Raw genomic sequence first — 22,840 nt, 5'->3', positions numbered from 1 at the left:
TTCTTTCCCTTTCTCTTTTTTCCCAAAATATCTTTTCGTTTACTGTTTCATGATTTCGTTAAATTTAACGCTTTCCAAGAGCTCGTCTGCTTCTTTTAAAAATGGTGTGTTTTTTTATAGAAAAGAGATGTGATTAAATGTGTCATCGTTTATTTTGTTTGTGTGATACGGTCTGTCTAAGCTTGGTAGATCTCCGTGATCCCAAAAGAGTGTATTGTCAATGGGGTCAAAGGTTTTGTTGGGGATTTTAGTTGTGTCATGGAGTGGGGGTTGGTTATTTAGAGTTTGTTTGTCTCTATCTAAAACAATTATGTTACATTATATACTAATATACTGTTTTGAAGTTGAATGACAAAATGATGTCTGTTTTGGCGTATCTCATTCAATTTACGAGATACGTTTTATTAGCCTACCGATAGAATACTCAGAGTATTCTCAGGCGAAATAGCCTGGCCGGCTTGAGACTGTCTGCAGGTTCGATTTGAATGATTTAGTCTCAGAGATGGTCAGAGAGATTTGGGCGAGTCAATTTCAAGTTCCTTTTAAGAATGATGCGAGGGTCATATAATAGTCCTTTAGTAGTATTCGTCACGTACCGGGCGGGCAGAGTTATTTACAGTAGTTGGCTGTCGCTAACTCGACTCTACCTTTTTAAGTTTTTCTTCAAATTATTAACACTTTTTTAATTGAAGAATTTTCTTATGATTCTTATTTATAATTATAACTTATATACTAATATACTATTTTGAAGTTGAATGACAAAATATTGTCTATTTTGGCATATCTCATTCCATTTACGAGAAACGTTGTATTAATTCCAGTTTTAAACATTAAAAAAAGTTAGATATCTGAAATCATCGAAACCCGTAGACTCCGAATTATTATGTTTAAGGCTGTTAACTTTGATATTAAAAGAATATATTTCTAAATTTTAATCCAAAAGCTTAACAAAGGACCCTTGAGTGTCGGCTACTCTATTGAGATAGCCTTCTTGCTTGTTATTTTTAGTCGACTTCTTATTTCAATTCCAGCCTCTGCTTATTATTTATGATCGTTTTTTTATTTCAATTTCGTAAAGGACATTTTAAAGCCTTCAGACCATTTAAACGAGCTACCTGGACTTTTAAATATATCTATCTGAGTGCCTGCGGAGAATATTTCAGAGCTTCTCAGAGTTTGTGCATTTATAGACAGAAATTATTCGTTATTGTTACTGATCGTCCTTAAAATATAGAATTGGTGATGTTTAAAGATAAAAAATTGTCATTCGATATTATTTGTTCATTTTATAAACAAATTATATAAACAAATACATATTTTGGACATTGATGGTCCGAAAGCCATATTTTTCTTTCTTTTCGCCTTCAAATTGTATTATGGGAGATTTTTAGTAATACAGGCTTATAAATCGATAACCTTTGTTTATTTTATACACGAATTTTGTAAAAAAAAAATGCATAGTTTGGCCATTTATAGAAAGAAAGTATGGTTTTTTTTTCGATCATCTTTAAAATATGTAAGTGGTGATGTTTAGTGATAAAAACTTGTTATTCGATATTATTTGTTAATTTTAGAAAAAAATATTATAAAAAAATATGATAACGTCGCCGCACCACTGATATAGTTTGAAGGCGATAAGAGACAGAAACGATTAATCTCTACCCATAAATGTCCAAACAATGCATTTGTTTCTATAATTTGTTTATGAAATTAACAAATAATATCAAATCACAAGTCTTTATCACTAAACATCACCACCGATATATTTTAAAGATGATCGGGAAGAAAAAACGATACTTCCTTTCTATAAATGGCCAAACTATGCATTTGTTTATAAAATTTGTTTGCATAATAAATAAAAATGATCGATTTATAAGCCTGTATTACTAAAAATCTCCAATAATACAATTTCAAGGCGACAAGAAAGAAAAAAATGGCTTTCTGACCACAAATGGCCAAAACATGTATTTGTTCATGTAATTTGTTTATAAAATGAGCAAATAATATCGAATGACATGTCTGCATCACTAATAATTACCATTAATACATGATCAGAAAGAAAAACGATTATTTTCTGCACATGAATAACCATACTATGCATTTCATTATATAATTTAGTTATAAAATAAGCAAATTATAGCAGAAAACAAATTTTCATCATCAAGTATCATTTTGTCGATAAAATTAAGCAAATGCAACTTACAAATATACTTTTCAAGCAAACAATTCATGATTTTGACATTATTGTTAATATATTTTTTTATGATAATTATATTCGAAAACCCACTAATTATTTATTTTGCTAAGATGCTTTGTCATATATTTTGATAAAGAAAGAAAATTAATTGAATTATTTATTGACAGTAAAAAAAAAAAGTGAAAAATGACTCATTTTGTCTCTTTGTTTGCTTATGAAATAAACACAAAATAATAAAAATTAAAAAATCTAATCCATACATGTTCTTGCGCAACTATCGCTGATTATTTCTGTTAAGGAAAATTGAAGATCGGCTAAGAATTGTAGGCTTTAGGTGATTTTGAATAGTAAATTCCTGATCCTGTCCACTGTGCGCTGCAGGGAGGGTCAGGGTGGATTGGAAATAAAAGTTATTATTACGGTTTTATTTCGTAGAAACTCCTCTTCAATCTCTAGGAATTTGGGCACGTTTCATTGAAACCCTGGAGTTTCCCCATGTTTATTCACAATATTTTAAATGGTTCATTGTACCATTTTATTATAGCAATGCTTAAATACTTGTATTTATTGATAAATTTTTATGCACTTCGGGCTTTAAATACAATAATTGGAATTACCTGTATGTACAATTTTTCCATTTGAATTAAGAAAATCTCAACAGAAAATAAAAGCAATCATAATGCACGTCTTCAATTTTTAAATTTGATAATAAAATTGAAAAAGCTTTTCAATTCAAAAAGTTCGTATTCAAATGCTTAACTAATTTGCATGTATAAAATAAAAAGTACTAACACTTTTCATATAATAATTTTAAATGAAATGCAGTTAACCGACATTTAGAATTTTTAACTATTGTACACTGTTCAGTTCACAGATTCAGAATCAGATCCAGAAATATAAAATCACGTTATCATTTTCAGTGCTCTGACTTGAAGAATCAATCAATAAATTTAGAAATTTACAAAATGATATGACTTTAACTAATTGTAAAGCAGACACATGAAAAACTGAAGGAATAATTTTTTTACTCTAAACACTTTTCACATTATAAGTTAGATTAATTCTTATACATTTTTGCAGAATTTAAAGTATGTGTGAAATATTTCCAGAACTTCGAAATATCTTTTAAAATTATAAAAATCCTGCAAAATTCAAAATAATCTCCTTAAAACCTTCCACAATCTCTTTGCCAATTTTGGGAATATTTGTAAAGCTTTTTAAACGTTCTCTAATAATAATTCTTCTGAATAAGAAAGAAACATTTTTAAATTACACTGAGATTCATAAAAAATGTTTATACTTTTTTGAAGCTTTGCACAATTCCTGAAAAGCTTGAAATTTTTGGTTCGAAATCTATGAAAATATGAAAAAACTGCACACTATGTCGTCGCTATTTGCATCGAAATTTGCATCGTATTTGAAATCATTCCAATTGTTGAATTAATTTTAAATCTTCAAAGATTCTCAATATCTTCTTAATATATAATAATTCTTGTGATTGTATTTGTTTTTAGCAAAAGAAGAATTAATTATAGATTTTTTATAATTGAATTGCTACGAGATTGCTGAATAAAAACCAAAAATCTAATCTAATCTAGTAAGGTGTTTCTAATAGATAAAGTGCGAAAATAGTGAGTCTGGCTTCCGTTCAATAGTCTGCTTTCATTCAAAAATCACATTTTCAGAAATTCCAGGGGAACGGGGAAAATGTTAGAAGGGAGTAAGGGTGGCGATTCGGATCCTCGGCAGTAAAATTTCCATGACATGGCAAATGCGACTTACCATGTTCTTAGTTGAGACAGCAGATATGCGTACGTCACTGGGCTGGAAGCGGCCACCTTATGCTTGGTTCACGTGCATGCAATGGCACGTTTTCAAAGGAGATCGGAAAAAAAATCTCGTTCCATAAGCATTTGTACATTTTTCAACAGTTGAAATGGATATAGTTAGATTCTAGTTAGATGAAGATTGAGATAGGTCGAGGTTTTTAGCGATAACTGTAGCGTGCGCGTCTCGCCACCTAGTAATAGGGGAGCTTACAGCCGCTTATAGCATTAGCTGTTCTAGTGAAAGTTCCACAAAAATTCAAATTGGTTAAATGGAAAAATGGTTTTATTATAAACAAATGTTAATTTTTTCTTTTAAAACTGAATAACTTAACTTTTAACTTGTTCTGTGAATAGCCTAGAAACTTTTATTATTAATTTGTATTAAAAAGAGCTATTTATCATTTATCCTATTCAAATTTTCGCAGAAAAATGCACTGATTATTTTTATAACCTTTTTCATCAGTTTGTACCTCATTACTGTATTCGAAATATAATTTGTTATATCATTTACTACGTATTTCTATCCAAATTTGTACGAAAATTCCGGATATGGTGGCAAATTCTTCAGAATCAAAAGATCGTACACCAGAGCAGGTGGAAACATAGGTCGTCATCATTTTAGATTCTTATTCCAAAGTTGGACATTTGCAAAATTATTTAATCTGTAATGTTAATTTTCAAATAAAATAATTGCATGTAAAATAATAAGAAGCGAGGTTCTAGTGTATTCATAAAATTCGCCTGCTCAGCTAAAGCTGAAGTAAAAACTTGGAAATCATGGAAACGTCCGGCAATTTTCTCGTTCAGGGAAAAGTCAGGGCATTTCCATAAAAAAATAATATAATAAAGTCACTGACATTATTCAAATTCGGTTAATTATAGATAAGTATGCAAGGCGGACAGCAGCAGAAATGGATGATCAGCGTCAAAAGACGCTTGCATACGAGTACTTGTGTCATCTTGAAGAAGCTAAGAAGTGAGTCGAAAAATCGTATGCAATGTGCTTTATTAAAGATTTAAGAACACAATAATGAATATAATATATAATGATATAATGCATAATAATATGAAATTGCAAACATCTTGGAAGTAAAGTTAAACAAATTTTAACGAATTTCAGATGGCTGGAAGTATGTTTACGAGAAAATCTGCCAACGACCACCAAATTAGAGGAAAATTTGAGAAATGGCGTATACTTGGCAAAGCTCGGACACTTTATGGCTCCCGATATTCTTTCATTGAATAAAATTTACGACATCGAACAAAAACGATATACTATGGCTGGTTTAGAGTTTCGTCATACAGATAATATTAATCACTTTATGAGATGTTTGAAATCAATGCATCTACCGATGGTATGACTATTTTTAATTTCTAAATTCTGTTCTTTTATATTTTTCATAGTACATATCTCATACGCGATTCCATTACTTAATGAATTTCTTTGAAACGTAATTAGTTGTAGTACTTGCCTTTTAGATTTATCTTTTATCTTTGTTTCTTGTAGTACTAATAAGAAAAAAATGTCATAACTTCGATTACATTTTTAGAAACTAAAGCAGTGTAAAATGGGAAAGCTAACAGTTTTAAAAAATTATTACATTTTGAAGTTTAAAGTTTTTTCAACTCCATATAAGTATATTTAGAACATTTGTAAAGAATTCACCATTTTATAGAAACTAATTTCTCGTTATATATCAAATGTATCGAATATAATAAATATTTTTGTGTAATTTAAATGCAAATGTTCTTTCATAACAGACATTTCAGCCAGAAACGACAGACATCTATGACAAAAAAAATATGCCACGAGTCATATATTGCATTCATGCTTTGAGTACACATTTATTTAAACTGGGAAAAGCCCCTCAAATTCAGGACTTGTACGGGAAAGTGAGCTTCACTGGTAAGTACAAATACTGTTAATTTAGACAAATTGTCCATCAGGGAAGGGCTCAATCTGTCGCACAGTGCTTCATAAATGGATATTCGTGGACATATGAAGCCAAGTCTCATATCTTGACCGATCAAAAAAATTAAAAAAGATACTCTACGTAAAATTCCGCTTATATATCTCGACTCTTCTGAGGTGAAATATTTCTTCCGATTGGCGGTCAGGTGCTCTTACAAAAACATCCTGCCAATGAATTTATGATGTTACCTAGTACCCTTATGAGAAAGAAGTGTTGGTAAGTATTGGATCCAGTACTTTTTTTCACAAAAAAGTATTGGATTTCCAATACTTATTCGCGAAAAAAGTATTAGATCCAATACTCAACATACTTTTTTTCATAAGGGTATTAACAGTTTATTCTTATTTAGCGTTTCCGAAAGTTACTACAAAATCTATGTATTTGTATGCTTATAAATAATTTTTCGGTTTCAATAGACATACAGAGTGCCCCAGATTTAATTGTTCTGCATGAAAAAAATAAAAAATTCCTTTTACAAAAGAGCGCGCACTGCGCTCGCACTTTGAGTAAAAAAGTCTGATTCTCACGATAACCGACAGAAAGGCGAAGTTTGATTATTAAAACAAAGAAAGGAAGTACGTCTTGCACAAATATTTTGACTAGTCTAATTGGAGGATACTAATTAGGTTACTACTTGAGGAAATAAAATTATTTTGAAGAGTTATAGGAAAATGCCCCAGAAAGCAACCTCTCAAGATCACTTATCTTTTGCTCTTAGCGGTATAAGACACTTTATATGTCGCGTACTTAGGTAGATAACAGATTTTTTGCAATAAACAAGTTCTTTAGACCCCATAATTTTTTTATGAAAACAATAATCCAATAAACCTCCATTTTTCTTTCCCAACTTCTAAACGAAACGAGGTATTGCTCTGCAAGTTTGCGAAATGATAGAGGAGGTAATAAAGTGCATGTCTCTTTTGTTCCGGTAGAAATTTTGAAGAAGAAAAAATTTCAAAGAAAGTAAAACTGGAAGCTATATCAGTACTTTTCTTTTCCAACTTACGTCCACGCGGAATACGATATCGTATTGAAAAGTTGCCACGATAGATAGAAGGCAAGAAGGATGGTGTCTCTGGTCCCAAATGATTAGAATTATAAAAAAGTTTTTGTTTTTAAATACTAATTCGCAAAAATACCGACCATGCTGTAAAACCCTGCAAGCAATTTTCAATGTTGTCAATGGGCTATTTATGAGGTTTATATTGATCAAAGTGGAGCAAAACAACAAAAAACGCTCACGAATATTATACACAAATAATTCAAAAACTAATGTTTGGACTTGCAATGCAAGTAAACAAATTTTGTCTGACATAGTATCAACTGTTTCAGAGCAGCGTTATTGCAGCGAGTAGACAACTTCGAACTTCTGCGGATCTGTGGGTAATACAGATTGCATGATTACCGTCAGAGAAAGATTGCAGTCAAACTTCTGCCGTAAAGCCTAATGCGTCGGTCGATATTTCATATGTTCATAAAGAAACTTTTTTCTTCCTTTAACGTTGTGGCTTGTCACAAACGGTCCTTTAATATTTATTAATATTTTCCAAAAATTTCGCCGCGTTATTTATACTTTTATTTTTCAATATGGATGAAAAAATAATTATCTCAGGACTACCTTGATCAGCTGGTCCACTGGTTACATGGCCTTAAAGAGTGCTAGAAATATTTTTCCAACCTTACTAAGAAAGATCATACCATTTCCAAAGTGATAACAGATTTTGGCCTCACTGATTTTTTCATCAACTCATTGACCCAGCGGATCATATTCTAACATCTTTAAGAAATCACTCTTACAGTAAAAACGATCAAAATTAATTTTAAGGGGCTTAAAACAATAATTTTTACTGTTCTGAGAAAGAACGAAAAATTTACGAATTGATCAAAGTTTTTGGTTCACGTATTTTTTCATCAACTCAATAACCTAGAAGATAATGTCCTGCTAGAGTAGTTTTTCAAGGATGCTAGGACATCATCGTCGGTTGATAGAGTTGATTAAAAATGAATTCGGGCTAAAATCTTTTATCATTTAAGAAATGTTTCTAGCGCCCTTTAAATTAAATTTCGTTCGATCCTATAGCAAGGTTGGTTTTATAAGAAAGAACATCATCGGTTTAATTCATTGAGTTGATGAAAAAATCAGTTATGCCGAAATTTGTTGTCACTTTGACAATCTTACGATCTTTCTGAGTAGCTTTAGAAAAAAAAAAAACATATAGCACCCTTTAAGTAAATTTAACCGGTGTATCTGCAAGTGTACATCCTTAGGTTTATTGTGTTGCTAAAAAAATGATAGTTTCCGAAGAATTCGTTTATTGCAAAAAATCTTGGATCTCCCTTAGAATGCTCCAAACGCATCTATTGAAGAACTATTTCACTAAAGGAATTAGTATGTTCCTATTATTTTTCGAAACCATTTTACTTCCTTAAATACGACAGTTGAAAGTAAAATTTTGGTCCCTAAAAACGATGCCGGCGTGATTTCATTTTGGTTGTTATTTTTGTTGTCGTACCAAAACCAGCGCTCGGAGGGTTGACTCTAGTATAAAAAAAAAAAGAATGAGAAAGTAGAAAGATTTTGTGGATTCAGACGCTTTAAATGATTTGTATCTGAATCATTGGTGAGCCAAGCGATGGGCGAACGAGTCTCCGGGGAAGTCTGCAATCCAATTACAAATCACCTAGTTACTAGTATTCTCATTTGATAAAATTTTGTTTAAAAAAAATTATTTACACACGAAAAGCTTTGATGCTCATTTTTTATCACTCATTTATGCACATAGGTAAATCACAATACTATCACTATCCCTGAATAGTAGAAAAGCATCCTTTAAAATAATTGAGTGAAACTCATGACAGGCGACAGATGTCTAACGAAATTTAAACGAGACTGCTCTTCTATGGAGCGGATACCAAGAGTGACCTCATCAAAACGGGATCGCCAAGTCGGTTGCGATTCCTTCGAGAAATATGTTCTTGGCTTCAATTCTTTGGAACCGATTTTTCATGTTAGGGAATCGATTTCAGGAATCCAAGTTTTTTCCGCTGGAAGTCATAAAAATTAATTTTCAACCGAACTGATGAATTTTCAACTAAAATTCTGACTCTCCATCTGGAATAGAATAACTTTATGCCAAAAAAATGAATTTTCAACTAAAAAACGCAAATTGTTAATTCAAACATTGAATAGTTACATTTTCCGTTCATAAAATTAATTTTCAATCAAAGACCTAAATTTTAAGAAACAATAGGGGAATATTCTATTGAAATAGTTACATTTTTGATTTAAAAAACTAATATCAACAAAAAAAAACTCATTCGAAAAAACTAGCTACATTTTCAAACAAAGCGATGAATTTTCATCTCAAATTATGACTCTGCAAACTGTAACAGTTGAATTTTAAGCCAAAAAAATTAATTTTCTACCAGAATAGTGAATCTTTAATTATAATATTCAAATTTTCAACAAAAAAGATCACGTTTTAACCAAGATGGTTAGTTTCTATCGAAAATGAACTAATGAAAAAGAAGGTAATTTGCAAATAAAAATTGTAGAGTTAAATTTTTGGTTAACAAAATTTATGTTAAACCAATGAACTGAATTTTTATTTGAAATGATGTATCTTCAACCATAAAAATTAACTTACAACAAAGAGGTAGGTGATAAGGCGGTAAACGTCACGGAGCTTTAGGTAAGGTAGGATACCGACGGAACGGAGTCCACAAACTGGCGCTAGAGGGCAACAGTTACTGGACGATCGCACAGATCAGCAAGCCATAGTAGCAACAAGAGCTGACGTTGCTAAAAGCGTTGATCGCAGTGACAACAGCGGTGAGGAAAGTGTCGAGAAATCAACCAGGGAGGGGAGAATAGCGGAATCAGGTAGGGCAAATAACGTGGAATACCGTCAAATTTACAGCGCTTTAACAAGCTAGGCAATGCGGGTTCAAATAGGAGTCTAGACGAATGACAAAAAAGGCAAGCGCAACTAGCTGTGAAGGGGAGGATAAAAGGAAAAGAGAGGCAGGGGACGATGATGTAGAAAGAGACAAAGGTAATAAGTAAGTTAGAATTAAACGGAAAACACCAGAAAGAGATAGGGGAGATTGGGGGAAGTTTGAAAAATTGGAAGCTCTCATAAAAGGGTTCAGAGAGGAAAAAGAGAGAGAGATTGGATGAAATGAATAGGGACATGAATAGGCAGATAAACGACGTAAGGGATTGAGAATAGACAGAGAGAGGTTGACGAACAGAGACCTAGAGAGATGAATCAGTTGGAAGAACGGGTAAGCAAGTTAGAAATTAGGAATGAGCATATGGGGAAAAAAGAGAATGAGGAAATAGTGAAAGGAAATGAAAAGAACGTGCAAAGCGAAAATGAAAGATTGAAGAAAAGAGTGAGTGAGATTGAAAGAAGATTAGAAGGAGAAGAAAGGGCAAAGATGAAAAATAATTTAGTAGTTAAGGGATTAAAGGTGGAGAGTGAAGCAGGAGAAGTTGAAATAAAAAATCTTTTGAGAGATATTAGAGTACATGTAAGGGTAGAAGGTGTCAAGCGAATAGGAGGGATGAAGTAAAGAAACAAAGGAATGTTTCTAGTAAATGTAGGGAGTGAGGAGGAGAAAAAGAAAATTATGGAGGGAAAAAAATTATTGAGAGGAAGAAGGGAAAGAATTAAAGAAGATCTAACATGGAGGGAGAGGAAAAAGAAATGGAAAATAGAGCAGAGGGTACAATGGTAAGAGGGATTAGAGTTGGAAAAATCAAAATAGCGGTGGTTTGTGTATATAGAAGAAGAGGGGAAGAAGAAGCTTGGAGAGCCATTAAGACGTCGATGGAGGAAAAGAAAGAAGAGTTGGTTTTAATAGGAGGTGATTTGAATGTATGAACTGGCGGACAAGGGTCAAGTACTTGGGATGGAGAAAAGGAGGCATATGTAAGGAGTTCCAGACATAGGGAGATAGGCAGGGATGGGAGGAGGGTACTAGACATAATAGGAGAAACAGGATGGTCTATATGTAATGGCAATATAAAAGGAGATGGGAAAGGAGAGATGGCATTTTCAGGGAAGTGAGAGACAGTGATAGACTACATCCTGGCGGAAGGAAGAATGAGGAATTTTATAAGTTGCATGAAAGTGGGTAATAAGATTGGGTCTGAGCACTTCCCGTTTAGCTACACTGAAAGGTGGTGGCCAGAAGCGAGGCAGTTGGAGAAAGCAAGTAGGGGAGCTAGAGATAAGAAAATGGGAACCTGGGAAGTAGATAAACTGAAAGAGTTTAAAGAAAAAATCGAAAAGATTAGGTTTATAGAAGAGGAGGGAGTAGACTCGTTAATGGAAAGATGGAAGGAGTCCATTGAGAAGGTAAGGCTGAGATAGGTAAAAAAACAGAAAGAGAAGGGGAAAAGAAAGGCTGATGGGACGAGGAATGTAAGGAGAGTAAACAGAAAATGAAAGAGTGTGTAAGAAAATGGAGAATATGAGAAATAGAGAAGGGGGCGTACATTTGGAGAAAAGTGAACATAAGAGGATGCTAGAAAGGAAAAAGTACCAGGAAGAAGTAGAAAAAGCGATCAAAGAAGGTAGGATGTGGGATGTGATAAATAAGGAAAAAGGTGGAAAGAAGGGCGTGAATGAAGAAATAGAATTGAATGAGGGGACAGACTATTTCAAGGGTCTGTTAGGAGGAGAATATAATAGAATAACAGGGGAAAATATAAAGTTTGTACAAGGAGAAATGGAGGTGGGGAATATAATAAAAAGAGAAGAAGGGTATGCGGCAATAAATAGATTAAAAAGGAACAAGACGGGTTTTAGAAAAGGGATGGGAACCATAGAAAACATTTACGTACTGAACTACTTGGTTAACAGAAATCTAGGGAGAAAGAGAGGGAAATTAATCGTGTTATTCATGGACTTTAAAGCAGCTTGTGATTCAGTAAACAGAAAAGTGTTATGGAAGGCAATGAAAGAGAGGGGAATAGAAGGAAGGCTGTTTAATATGCTGTTAGCAGATCTAGAGGAGAAACTAAATGAGAAAGAAAAAGGGGTGCGATATTGGATAACAGAAAAGTATACTCTCTAGCTTATGTGGACGACGTAGTTTTGTTAGCAGACGACGAGAAGGTAATAAACCTAATGATGAGAATTTTTGAAGAGTTTGTGGTTGCAAAGGATCTGACGGTGAACGTAGAGAAGACCAAGCTGATCTGTTTCAGAAGTAGAAACACCATAATAGATTATGTTTGGAAGATAAACGGAGAATCAGTGGAAAGGGTGGAGGAGTTTTGTTAATTAGGTTTTTGTTTGAAGTAGGAAGGGTAAACGAGCACCAGGTGGGGAAAAGATTTGAATGCGCGAGTAAAGTAATGGGCCAAGTATGGGGCATAGGAAAGAGAAGGTTCAAGGACGATTGGAGGATGAGGTTCAGATTGTTTGATGCGTTGGTTTGGGCGGTGTTGTGCTATGGAGTGGAGATCTGGGGATGGAAGGAACATAGGAAAGTAGAGAGCATACATGAGCGATTTCTGAGGTGGGTAATGGGGGTTAGCTGGAGCTGCTCAGGATACATGTTAAGAGAAGAATTAGGAAGGGGAAAATGGTTAGTAGACAAAAGATGAGAGTCTGGAGGTTTGAAGAGACACTAAAAAGGGGAGAGCGAAGCAGAATAACTCAAGCATGTTTGGGTCAAAATTCGGAACAATGTGGCGAGAGGAAATCGGGGAAATTCAAAAGGGGAGAAAGAAAGGAGAAAGGTGAGAAGGGCTTGTAAGATACGAGAAGGGGTTGTGGAGTGGCAGGACATAGAGTAAGAGCTATTAGTTAAACAAGGAGAAGAGAGATGGACAAAGATTATAGATTCGAGGTACAATAGATAGTATGTGATGGTCAAAGGGTTGACGGAACCAGAAAATCTGCAAAAAATAAAAAAGGAAGACAAATCGAGTAGGGTGATATTGTTTAGAATGGGAGAAGGAGTGAGAGCTTGTAAATATTGGATGGATAAAGAGGAGAATCTATGTAGAGTATATGGATACGAATTGGAGTCATGGGCGCATGTTTTAGAGAGATGCAATGGAGTGGAAGATGGGTAGTTGAGTGTGAATGAGTGTGTAAGATGGATTTTAGGTGGTAATATACAGGGAGGATGTGCATGAAGAAATTGGAAGAAGTAAGGGAAATCAAGAGAATAGAGCAGAGCCAAACGGTTGATCCTGAAAGAGGACATTAAAAATCAAAAGTTAAATTCAAAATTGTGCAAAACGTTTGTTTTTTATGGTAAGAGGAAACGGAAGCCCTGTATTTAATATTTATGTTTCTAAATATTAATTTTGCGAGATCAGGAAGAGACAGAGAAGAATCGTTAAAAATAATAAGTTCAAGTTTTATTTTAAGTATAGAATACTTGGAAGACTAAGACAATTTTTTTGGAACCACATAGATGACTCACTCACTTGTTTATATAGACATTTTTGTAAGATGTAATATTTAATGTCTTTATTGTGTTAATCACTTTAATGATCCGAAAAGATCGGACAGCGATCTGTCGCGATTCACTGCTGCTCGCACACTGTGTTTCTCAAGCGACAAGGCTATCATCGCACATTCAAACGGAGAAATCACGTGACTTCAAATATTTCTTTAAATAATTAGGAAAATAAAAATAGCTTTGAAATAGGCGATTTCGATAAATTGAATAATTTTCAATCGCAGACAGTCTCATAAAGACGAAACATCACAACTTTAAACATACCGCGCGCCTCGTGAGTGGTAACTGCACGACGAAAGGAAAAAACAGTAAGTGCGTAATCGAGTATTTGTCAACAACGCAAATGCCGCCAGCCGTAAAGAAACAGTATAAATATAACAAAAATTTAATAGTCTTAGCCGCCCGCCATAATCCACTAAGTTTACATAATAATTTCTTATAAATCTAATTAATAATAGTTGTTCAGATTTCGCTCATTTCGTTCGCTCTCACTGGTAATAGACAAATCCGAGTAATTGGACGTTCGTATTCCGAGCTGGCAGTTTTCACGCGAACAGAACGTACTAAATCGTCCTTTCCCTTGTAGCATTTAACTATGCGACTTAACAACCTCCTAGAAGACGGTAACGAATCATGTTTCAAAAGAACGATATCACCGATCACAAGATTTATCTCTTTGTTGAACAATTTGTTGCGTTTTTGTAAAGACTGTAAATAATCAGCAGTTCATCTTCTCCAGTAAATATCTGAAATTTTTTGTACTAACTGCCATAGATTTAATCGATTTTCCGAAGTAAATTCCAATAAGGATTCTGGAATGCTGGTCAAAGGGGCTCCAAACAGAAAATGTCCAGGTGTAAGATAGGAAAAGTCTTCAGGATCATTTAAATCATTTGCATCGTTGCGACGGTAGAAAACATAGTTAAATCGCTTCAGTTGTAAACTTGAACAAAGAATTTGAACGTGACGTGGTCACGTTTACACCTCGAGCGTAATCGGTTATGGGCTACGACGAGTGTTGTTAAATACGGTTATTGGGTGCGTGGAGCTGATGTGTATTGGCCTAGAGAGCCAACTTATTCGTGAACTGGCTTAGTGCTGTATTAAAAGTATCCAGAAAGGAATACGGTTACAGAAAACCGTCGTGTGGAAAAACGACGTATACATCGAAATTAGGTGTTTGTGCTGACCTGGTAGAAAAAGGGAAGGTGAAGCGGACGCGTTCGTCGAGAAAATTCGATGGGTAACGCAGAGAACGTTTTCGAATTTTCGAGCAAAACAAGATGGCGGATGTAAACGCGAACAATCACGGGTTGGATCTGAATGTTCGAAATGGGTCTCCTGAAATTGAAGACTTCCGCGGATTTGAGCCAAACGGCCAACAGCGTCGCGTACACGAAGATTTAAATAGTGTGGCTGGATCTGAGTATCCCGGAGTCTACAGAGCTCCAGTAGGAGGAGCAGTCATGGCAAACGTAGAAGACATTATTGCAGCGACTACGAGGGCAGTGATAGAAGCCATGCGAATTGGAGGTCAGGTGAGCAACAGTGGGAATCATTAAGAAACTGCACAAAGGAATAATGCTAGACCAGCAGCACACAAATACAGTGAAATCGGACATTTGATTACTTTTTTGGGGAAGATGATTGTACCAGACACAACAATGAGATATGCTGCGATTTTGGGGCGCGATTTTCTAAATACCCCAGGGTTAACATTGATTAGACGTAAAGCAGTAACTTTTGAATACGAAGATCCGGAAAATGATATAATGTTTATTAATATTATTGAGCAAGAACCTGATACATCAAGTGATTTGTCAGTGAGTCAAATAGGATCTAAAGTTACATACGACCATACAAATATTTTGAAAATTTTACTAGATGAGTATCGCGAGGAACCGGAAATATCGAGTCCAAGTCCTTTCGAGATGTGAATCAACCTAACCTCCAAAGAGCCTTTTTATTTTAAATTGCGTCGATTGTCATAGGTCGAACTTTTAACACTGCGAGAAATTATAAAGGGACTTTTAGATCGAGGGCACATAAGATCGAGTCAGTCAAACTACAGCAGTCCAATAGTTTTAACTAAGAAAAAAATAGAGAACTAAGGTTATGTGTTGATTTCCGTGCATTGAACAAAATAAAAATCCGCGAGCATTTCCCTCTACCACGCATAGATGATCTTTTAGATCGACTGCATGGTAAAGTCTAGTTTACTAAACTTGACCTTAAAGATGGTTTTCACCATATCAGAATGTCCGAGAATTCAATTAAGTATACAGCGTTTAGTACTCCGGAGCGACAATATGAATATCTACGAATGCCATTTGGACTCGTGAATGCGCCGTCTTATTTCCAATGGTATTTACATTGCATTTTCCAAGACTTAATTAACGAGGGCAAACTGCTTTTATACTTAGATGACTTCCTAATTGCGACTGAAAGTCTCGATGAAAATTGGTCGGTTTTAAGAGAGGGTCTAAAATTAATGGCAAAACAGGAATTGAAACTACGTTTAGATCAATGTATTTTTGGGGTTTTAGTAATTGAATACTTGGATTACCACATTAGCAGTTATGGGATTCAACCGAGCCGAGAACACATCAAAGCGATTTCAGAATATCCCTTACCAAAAAGTGCGAAGCTAGTTCAGCAGTTTCTAGGGCTAGTTGGTTTTGTACGTCGTTTTATACCCAATTTTGCCTTGTTATCCAAACCGTTGTATGGACTCTTAAATAAGGGATCCGAATTTGTTTCTGGGAAAAAATAAATGCGAGCTTTTGAGACCTTATTAGATAATCTGACCACCGAGCCTGTCTTAGCTGTTTATAGTCCTACTACTCTTTACACGGAGTTACACACAGATGCGAGCGCGTTAGGATTCGGGGCTATTCTTTTGCAGTGGCAAAAAGATAATTATTTGCATTACGTATTTTATTTTAGCAGGCGAACTACCGAGTTAGAAAGTAAATATCACGGCTACGAGCTAGAGATGCTAGCCATATTTTACGCGTTAAAACGATTTCCACTTTACTTCACGGGAATACCCTTTGTAATATGCACCAATTACAACGCGATTAAACAAACCCTCAATAAAAAAGAAATCAACTCCAATATTAACCGATGGGCCTTGTTTTTTCAAACTTTCTCGTATACGATAGAGCACAGAGTTTCCGAACGTATGAGGCATGTCGATGCTCTAAGCCGTGAAGTCTTTGTAATCGAGACTTTCACCTTCGAACAAGAACTTATGTACAAACAGTTGTCTGATCCAGAACTGAAAGAAATCCGCGAACCGTTAGAGCAGGGAAATAGTGACTGGTACGAAATTCGTAATGGTTTGCTCTTTAGAAAGTACAAGGATTCTACTCTTTTCTTTGTGTCTGCGACTATGATCAATAGCGTAATTAGATTTTTTTGGGGTTGATAAAACTGTAGAATTGCTCTTGAGGTGCACTGGTTCCCAGAGTTGTGTAAAAAACCAAAAGAATATGTGGGTAATTGCTTGAAGTGTTTAGTGTATTCTGTGCAATCTGGTAAGAGCGAAGGTGAATTACATCTGTGGGACAGGGCAAAAAGACCTTTCGAAGCAAGTTTTATCGACCACTATGAACCCTTGAAATCTGCGAGTCTTGGTTACAAGCATTTCTTCCTGGTTATTGATGGTTATACTAAATTTGTGATATTCTACCTTGTTAAGTCGACATCAGCGAAAGAAACAATAGCGAAACTTGAGAATTAGATATATCACTACGGTAAAACGAGATCTTTAGTTTCAGATAGGGGAAGTTGTTTTACTTCTCAAGAATTTTATCAGTTTATGACTGCAAGAGGTATCGAACATATCAAAGTAGCAGCTGGCTCTCCTCGCGCAAGTGGCCAAGCTGAATGTGTATTTAGATTCCTAAGGTCAACTTTGTCTAAAATAGTGGAGTCTTCTGTGTAGAAAAAGGACCTGGAAAATGCACAATTTGTAATTAATGACACTGTAAATAGAGCAATAGGTTGTTTACCAGCTCGTATTCTTTTCGGAGCGGACCAAGTAGGGTTACTTGACGAAGAATTAAGGAAATATTTTATTAGAACTCGAAAACGAAGAGGAACCACCTGAGCTTAGAGTTAAGTTGCGTGAAAAACCGATGTAATCTGCGAAAAAATGCGATTGAAAAACAAACAAGCGTTCGACGAAAAACACAAATGTCCTACGAAATACGAAAGTGGTGATTACATTATGATACCAAATGTGGTTACAGAAAAAGGTGTTATTCAAAAATTATTACCTAAATTTAAAGGACCCTACGAAGTAAAGAAGGTCTTGCGTAATGACCGTTACATAATAGGAGATATCGATGGGTTTCAAATAACTCAAAAACTGTTCACTAGTTTTTATAGTTCCGACAGAATGCGCCTATGGGACGGACAAACAATGACTCGCTTTGCAGACGATCCTCATGATCGGGGTGATCATTTGTCAGGATAGGCCGAGCTGTAGTCGATATATTTAAATCGAACCATTTTGAAATTTCGCGCCGATATGCGAGTGACATCTATAGATAGCGTTTGATTATCGGGGATCGAATCTTCCGTTCGATAAAAGAAGAAAAGTCTCAGTCTTGTATTAGCCATATTTCAATAAACTCTTTTTCACAGTTCTTATGTAAAACGGCCTTTTTTATCTACCGCTCGACTATCCCCTTGGGTTACTACAATTCAAATTTTTTCAAATAGATTTTCTGACCTATGACTTTAATTTTGTTCACAATTTTCATACCAAATGTTGTTATAAATGGAGCGGTTAGTTTTTGTTAGTGTAGTATGCTGAGTGCGTAAAATAGGTGGCCCGCACGAGTAGATAATACTATTTTTTTAGATGTACGTAACAGTAAACTTAAGTATTTAACCGTATCTTTTGTTCTGCACATCATATATCGGATATATTCTGTTATGGCAGTTATTCAAATTCTGGAAGAGTAATTTCACATTCATGGTCAGGGATACAAAAAATTATGTGGATCACTTCGAAGATTCTGATAGTTTTTTTGGCTTTCTTGTTCGTTTTCATGTGATAGCACTTCCATATTTTTCGAATTCTGTTCTTCATTTTTTTTTATTTACGCGAAATGTCAATCTCTCAACGTTATTGGGAATCTTTTCGATCTTGCTCGTTTTGTCGAGATGCTCAACTAAAATCACGAGGTACGGAACAACTTCTCATTGTCGTCAGTCTGGATATTTTCGAAAGTCAGTGTTTTCTTCGTTTAAGTATAATTTTAAACATACACTTATAGAAATGATTGGATAATCCTGCCCGTAAGTTTTTTGCTGCATCCAATTTTGTTGAGTGCTGGGGCGCCATCAATTTCGTTGACTTAGGCAGCTACTTTTAATGAACATGGTGTAGTGATATTTTGGCTGCCTTATTCAAATACCTTGGTCAGAACTACTACTCAAAATGTTACCGTGCCGTTGTGTTTTCTGACTCGCGTATGTCAGATGGATTGCATATCAAAACCTGTTTGCAGCCTGAACGCAAAATGTAGTTGATACCTGTAAAAAATAAACATTTATGTATATAAAATCATTGCGGATCTTATAACATAATCCGCTGTGTTAAATACTCTTATGCCAATTTATTAGTGAGCCGGTCGTCTTCGAATACAAACACCTTTCTGTAGTAAAAAATGGAGTAGTTCAGTGGGTAATAAAAATCAAAAGGATTACAAATAGGGACGATCGTTCGCTCGGAGAATGTTCGATCGATCACCTCAACCATATTATATCGATCTAAATCTCGCTAAATTCAGTTTGCGGAAACTTAAACTGTATTATAAAAGAAGAAATAGGAAACTATTTTTAACATGCGGTCATCCTGTAATTCAGTTCGTCCTCGAACTGTTTACTCGACTACAAAATCTTTGAGCTTGCTTGGTTGCCTCACTACTCTGGAACTTCGTCTAAACGGCTTTGCTAATTCTGGGATACTTGGAGGTTCGTTTTCTTTTGATAAATTTTCTTTAAGGATAACTTTCTTCGTTTTTATGACCTGATATTTAACAGGTTTGCCCACATTCTTTGGTTTGAGTTCATCTTCGTTACTGTTGAAACTAAAATTATATTATGCAATGGAAGGACGCCAAATTTTTAATTGGCCCACATGAGCTGTTGTTGCGTATCATCTACCGGGAGCATACGTACATTCAAGTAGAACTTGAGTTATGTATGACGAGTCAGTTTTCGCAATCTTCTTCATTGTAGCGACAAATGTATCCATACAGGAATTGAAAACGACTTAAACTTGTGGTACCCTGTTGATGAAAACGCACTAAAAAAGTAAAGACACTCCACTCCTCTCGAAGTATCCATTTAAATTTTCAAAAGGCTATTTTCATCCAACAAATCTAATCTGTGAAGTCCTGGAAAAGGTGTGTTAGTGAAAATCTGCTTGCTATGCCAATGCGACTAGGCTACCAAGTAGACCAGCTGAAAGGGATTAAAAAACGAAATTAGCATTTGGCGAGGTAGTTAAATCTCGTTCTATTAAAGCTAATCGTTTGTCCCAGTCTCGGCCTGCATTATCCCTCATGTTAGCTTGAATAGCGGACCACAAGGTGTGATTCACACGTTTTACTAATGCGTTATCCTGTGGATGCTTGGAGGATTTCAGGGTATGTTGAATTCCCTGCTGATCACAAAATTCTTATAAGATATTCAAAGTGAAACACGTTCCTCTGATGTAATAATTCTTTGAGGGGCTCCGTACTTTAGAACAAAATCCTTGAGAAAATATATGACCCCAGTTACTTTGATGTTTCGGAATCCCCTTAAAATTGTGAATCTTGTCAGTGTGACTGTTAGAACCAGAACATATTTGTTACCATTACTTGAAGTGATGAACGGACCTACGTGATGCATGTTGAACTGACTTATTTTCGCTACAGTTCGCTTGAAACCTTAATGTGAATGTAATTCGTGAAATAGCACAACTGTCCTTATACGCAGATTTTTCGGAATTACATATTTGAAACTATCCTTTATTCGCTTGTAAATAATACCGTCATGCAACTCGTAGTCTTTTACTTTATCAACCTTGCTAAGCGAATTAAAGCATCTAACCACCTGGGGCTTCTTATATGTGTTGGCGTTAAGACAAAGCAGCGTCGCTTGAACGGTTACGATTTTAAAGTGAATATTAATTAACAAGATTCTCAAACGCGATACGGCCCAAATAATTGCCAATCATTCCAATTTCATAGAATGATAGTTGCGTTCTCTCTCACTCGTGCGTCAACTTATTGCGTAAACCACATGTAACATCTAGTTTTCGCCTCTTTGAAATAACCTAATCGCAAGACCATTTGCACACGCATAATTATGTAATTCTGTTACTTTTTTCGGATGAAACGCAGCTAGTATAGGTTTGGATACTATTTACCTTTTTTACCACGTTAAATGCGGCTTTTTCTTTCACTCCCCAAATGAATCGTTGATTCGCACGAAAAGGTTACTTAAGGGTTTTGGCATTAATACGAAATGATGGATAAACCTCCGGAAAAACCCTGCGAGGCCTAAGAAACATCTTAAGGCGTATTCAGACGAGCAGTTCCCGGTTCCGTTTACGGTTCCAATCCTGACAGTTATCAAAACCGGGAACCGCTCGTCTGAATACAGCTTTACTCCATGTACATCACTTGGATAGGAAAAATCGAGAATCGCTTGTAATTTCGCTCTACCTAGTTCAATCCCCGTCTCGGAAATTTGAGCCCTAGATAGGTCACTTTTGATTTTAGAAATTCGCATTTAGTCGATTTTCTCGTTAATTTAGCCTTCCTTAGCGTTTCTATAACCATCATCAATCTTTTTTTAGGTCAGGTCAATGTTCATCCGGAAATGGTATGTCTTTCAATCAAAACAACACACCATGATCACGTAACGGTCCTATTACCCTTGATAGTAATTTAGAAAAATAGAACGCAGCATTGATTAATCCAAAAACTATCCTAGTAGGTTCTCCAGTTTCATCCGGAGTAATAAAAGCTGTCATCGCGCGCTTATATTTCGTCAAAGGTACTTGCAGGTACACATGTGATAAACCCAAGTTTACAAACAAAGATCTGCCACCTAAAAGTGTTAGATAATCGTCAAGATCAGGCAATGGAAATTTCATTCGTTCTGTCTGCGTATTGAGCTTCCGCAAAACCTATTACTAGTCGTGGTTCGTCCGTTTTCTTTTTCACCAATAGTACAAGGCTAGCATACGGAGAATCAGTTTCGGTTGCTATACCTGTTTCTTTCCATTCGAGAACAATTTCTTTAATTTTCGCACGTTCTACATTACTTGGGCTATAAGGATTATAAGGAAATGGCTTAATATCTGATTTTAATTTGATGTCTATCGCTATCTCGCCAGTACGTCTTCATTCCTGTATTTCCTCTTTTGGCGGATCCTCGGTTTCTTTGATTTCCTCAGGAAAAATAGTTTGAGCATCTTCGGTGTCCTTGATTTCTGGTAAAGCGTTAATTTCTGCTCGACCGATATTTTTGGAGCAATTCACCATCAGATCACTGCCGTCCAGGTTCATCATCGGAAGCTGGAACTCGTTGCTGCCACACCGGGTTGTAGATTAAATTGATCGAGTGCGGAGGTATCGTAGGCGTGTTTAAGGCAGTTGAAATATTTGGATAGTTCTCACACGAAACATCTTTTAAATACGTCGCAGCACCGTTTTTGACGAATAATGAAATTCTGATTTTAAATTATCCACACAAATACTGTCCGTATATGGTCGTCCTATTATCATGTCAGTGTTTAGAGTGTTATCCGGGACAACGCGAATTTTAATACCGGGTACTGTTACACCATCTACCGTCACGTCAGCTTTCACGATTCCCTGACACGTTACTCGAAAATGATTTGGACCAAATCATTTTAATTCTGCTTCGTTTGGTACAATTTCAAAACTATGGGATTTTGCACTACAGTTCCCTTCGCGGCTTAGGACAGTCTCTCGATATGTGAATATACTTGTTACAATTGTAACATTTCGGTTCACCCACTTCTTTACGCAGCGGAGGTCTTCGGTTTGGATTGCCTTTCGCTTTTAAATCTTCCGTCAGCTGACATTGGTAAGGCGTCGATCTATCGGTGGAAATCTTATTGGCTTCATCCGGTGCTATACCATTCGGAAAAGTGGCTTCTCTCGTCCCTCGGATGCGTTCCGTTCGTTGATCGTTCATTCGTTCATGTTTACGCATGTCATGCAGTAGGTCATCGAGGTTTTCATCCTTTTTTTTGCATCCATTGTCGCCCATAAGTCCTGAACCCAGAGTTCTATCAGCAATTGTTCCTT

General features: G+C 35.5%; 1 protein-coding gene across 3 annotated transcripts in view; it reads left to right on the top strand.

Moving 5' to 3' along the window:
* LOC117168711 (ras GTPase-activating-like protein IQGAP1) overlaps positions 1-22,840 on the top strand; it is a 343,802-nt gene that overhangs the window by 85,951 nt on the left and 235,011 nt on the right. For all 3 annotated transcript variants that reach the window (XM_033354418.1, XM_033354419.1, XM_033354417.1), the window contains 3 exons: positions 4,909-5,002; positions 5,147-5,381; positions 5,788-5,932. In XM_033354418.1, coding sequence (XP_033210309.1) covers positions 4,909-5,002; positions 5,147-5,381; positions 5,788-5,932 — 474 coding nt within the window. The remainder of the gene's footprint in view (positions 1-4,908; positions 5,003-5,146; positions 5,382-5,787; positions 5,933-22,840) is intronic.

Source organism: Belonocnema kinseyi, chromosome 3 (genome assembly GCF_010883055.1).
Source record: "Belonocnema kinseyi isolate 2016_QV_RU_SX_M_011 chromosome 3, B_treatae_v1, whole genome shotgun sequence".
In the NCBI taxonomy this organism is placed as follows: Eukaryota; Metazoa; Arthropoda; class Insecta; order Hymenoptera; family Cynipidae; genus Belonocnema; species Belonocnema kinseyi.
The sequence above is the reverse complement of the archived record's forward strand: the minus strand, read 5'-3'. Positions and strand labels throughout refer to the sequence as shown.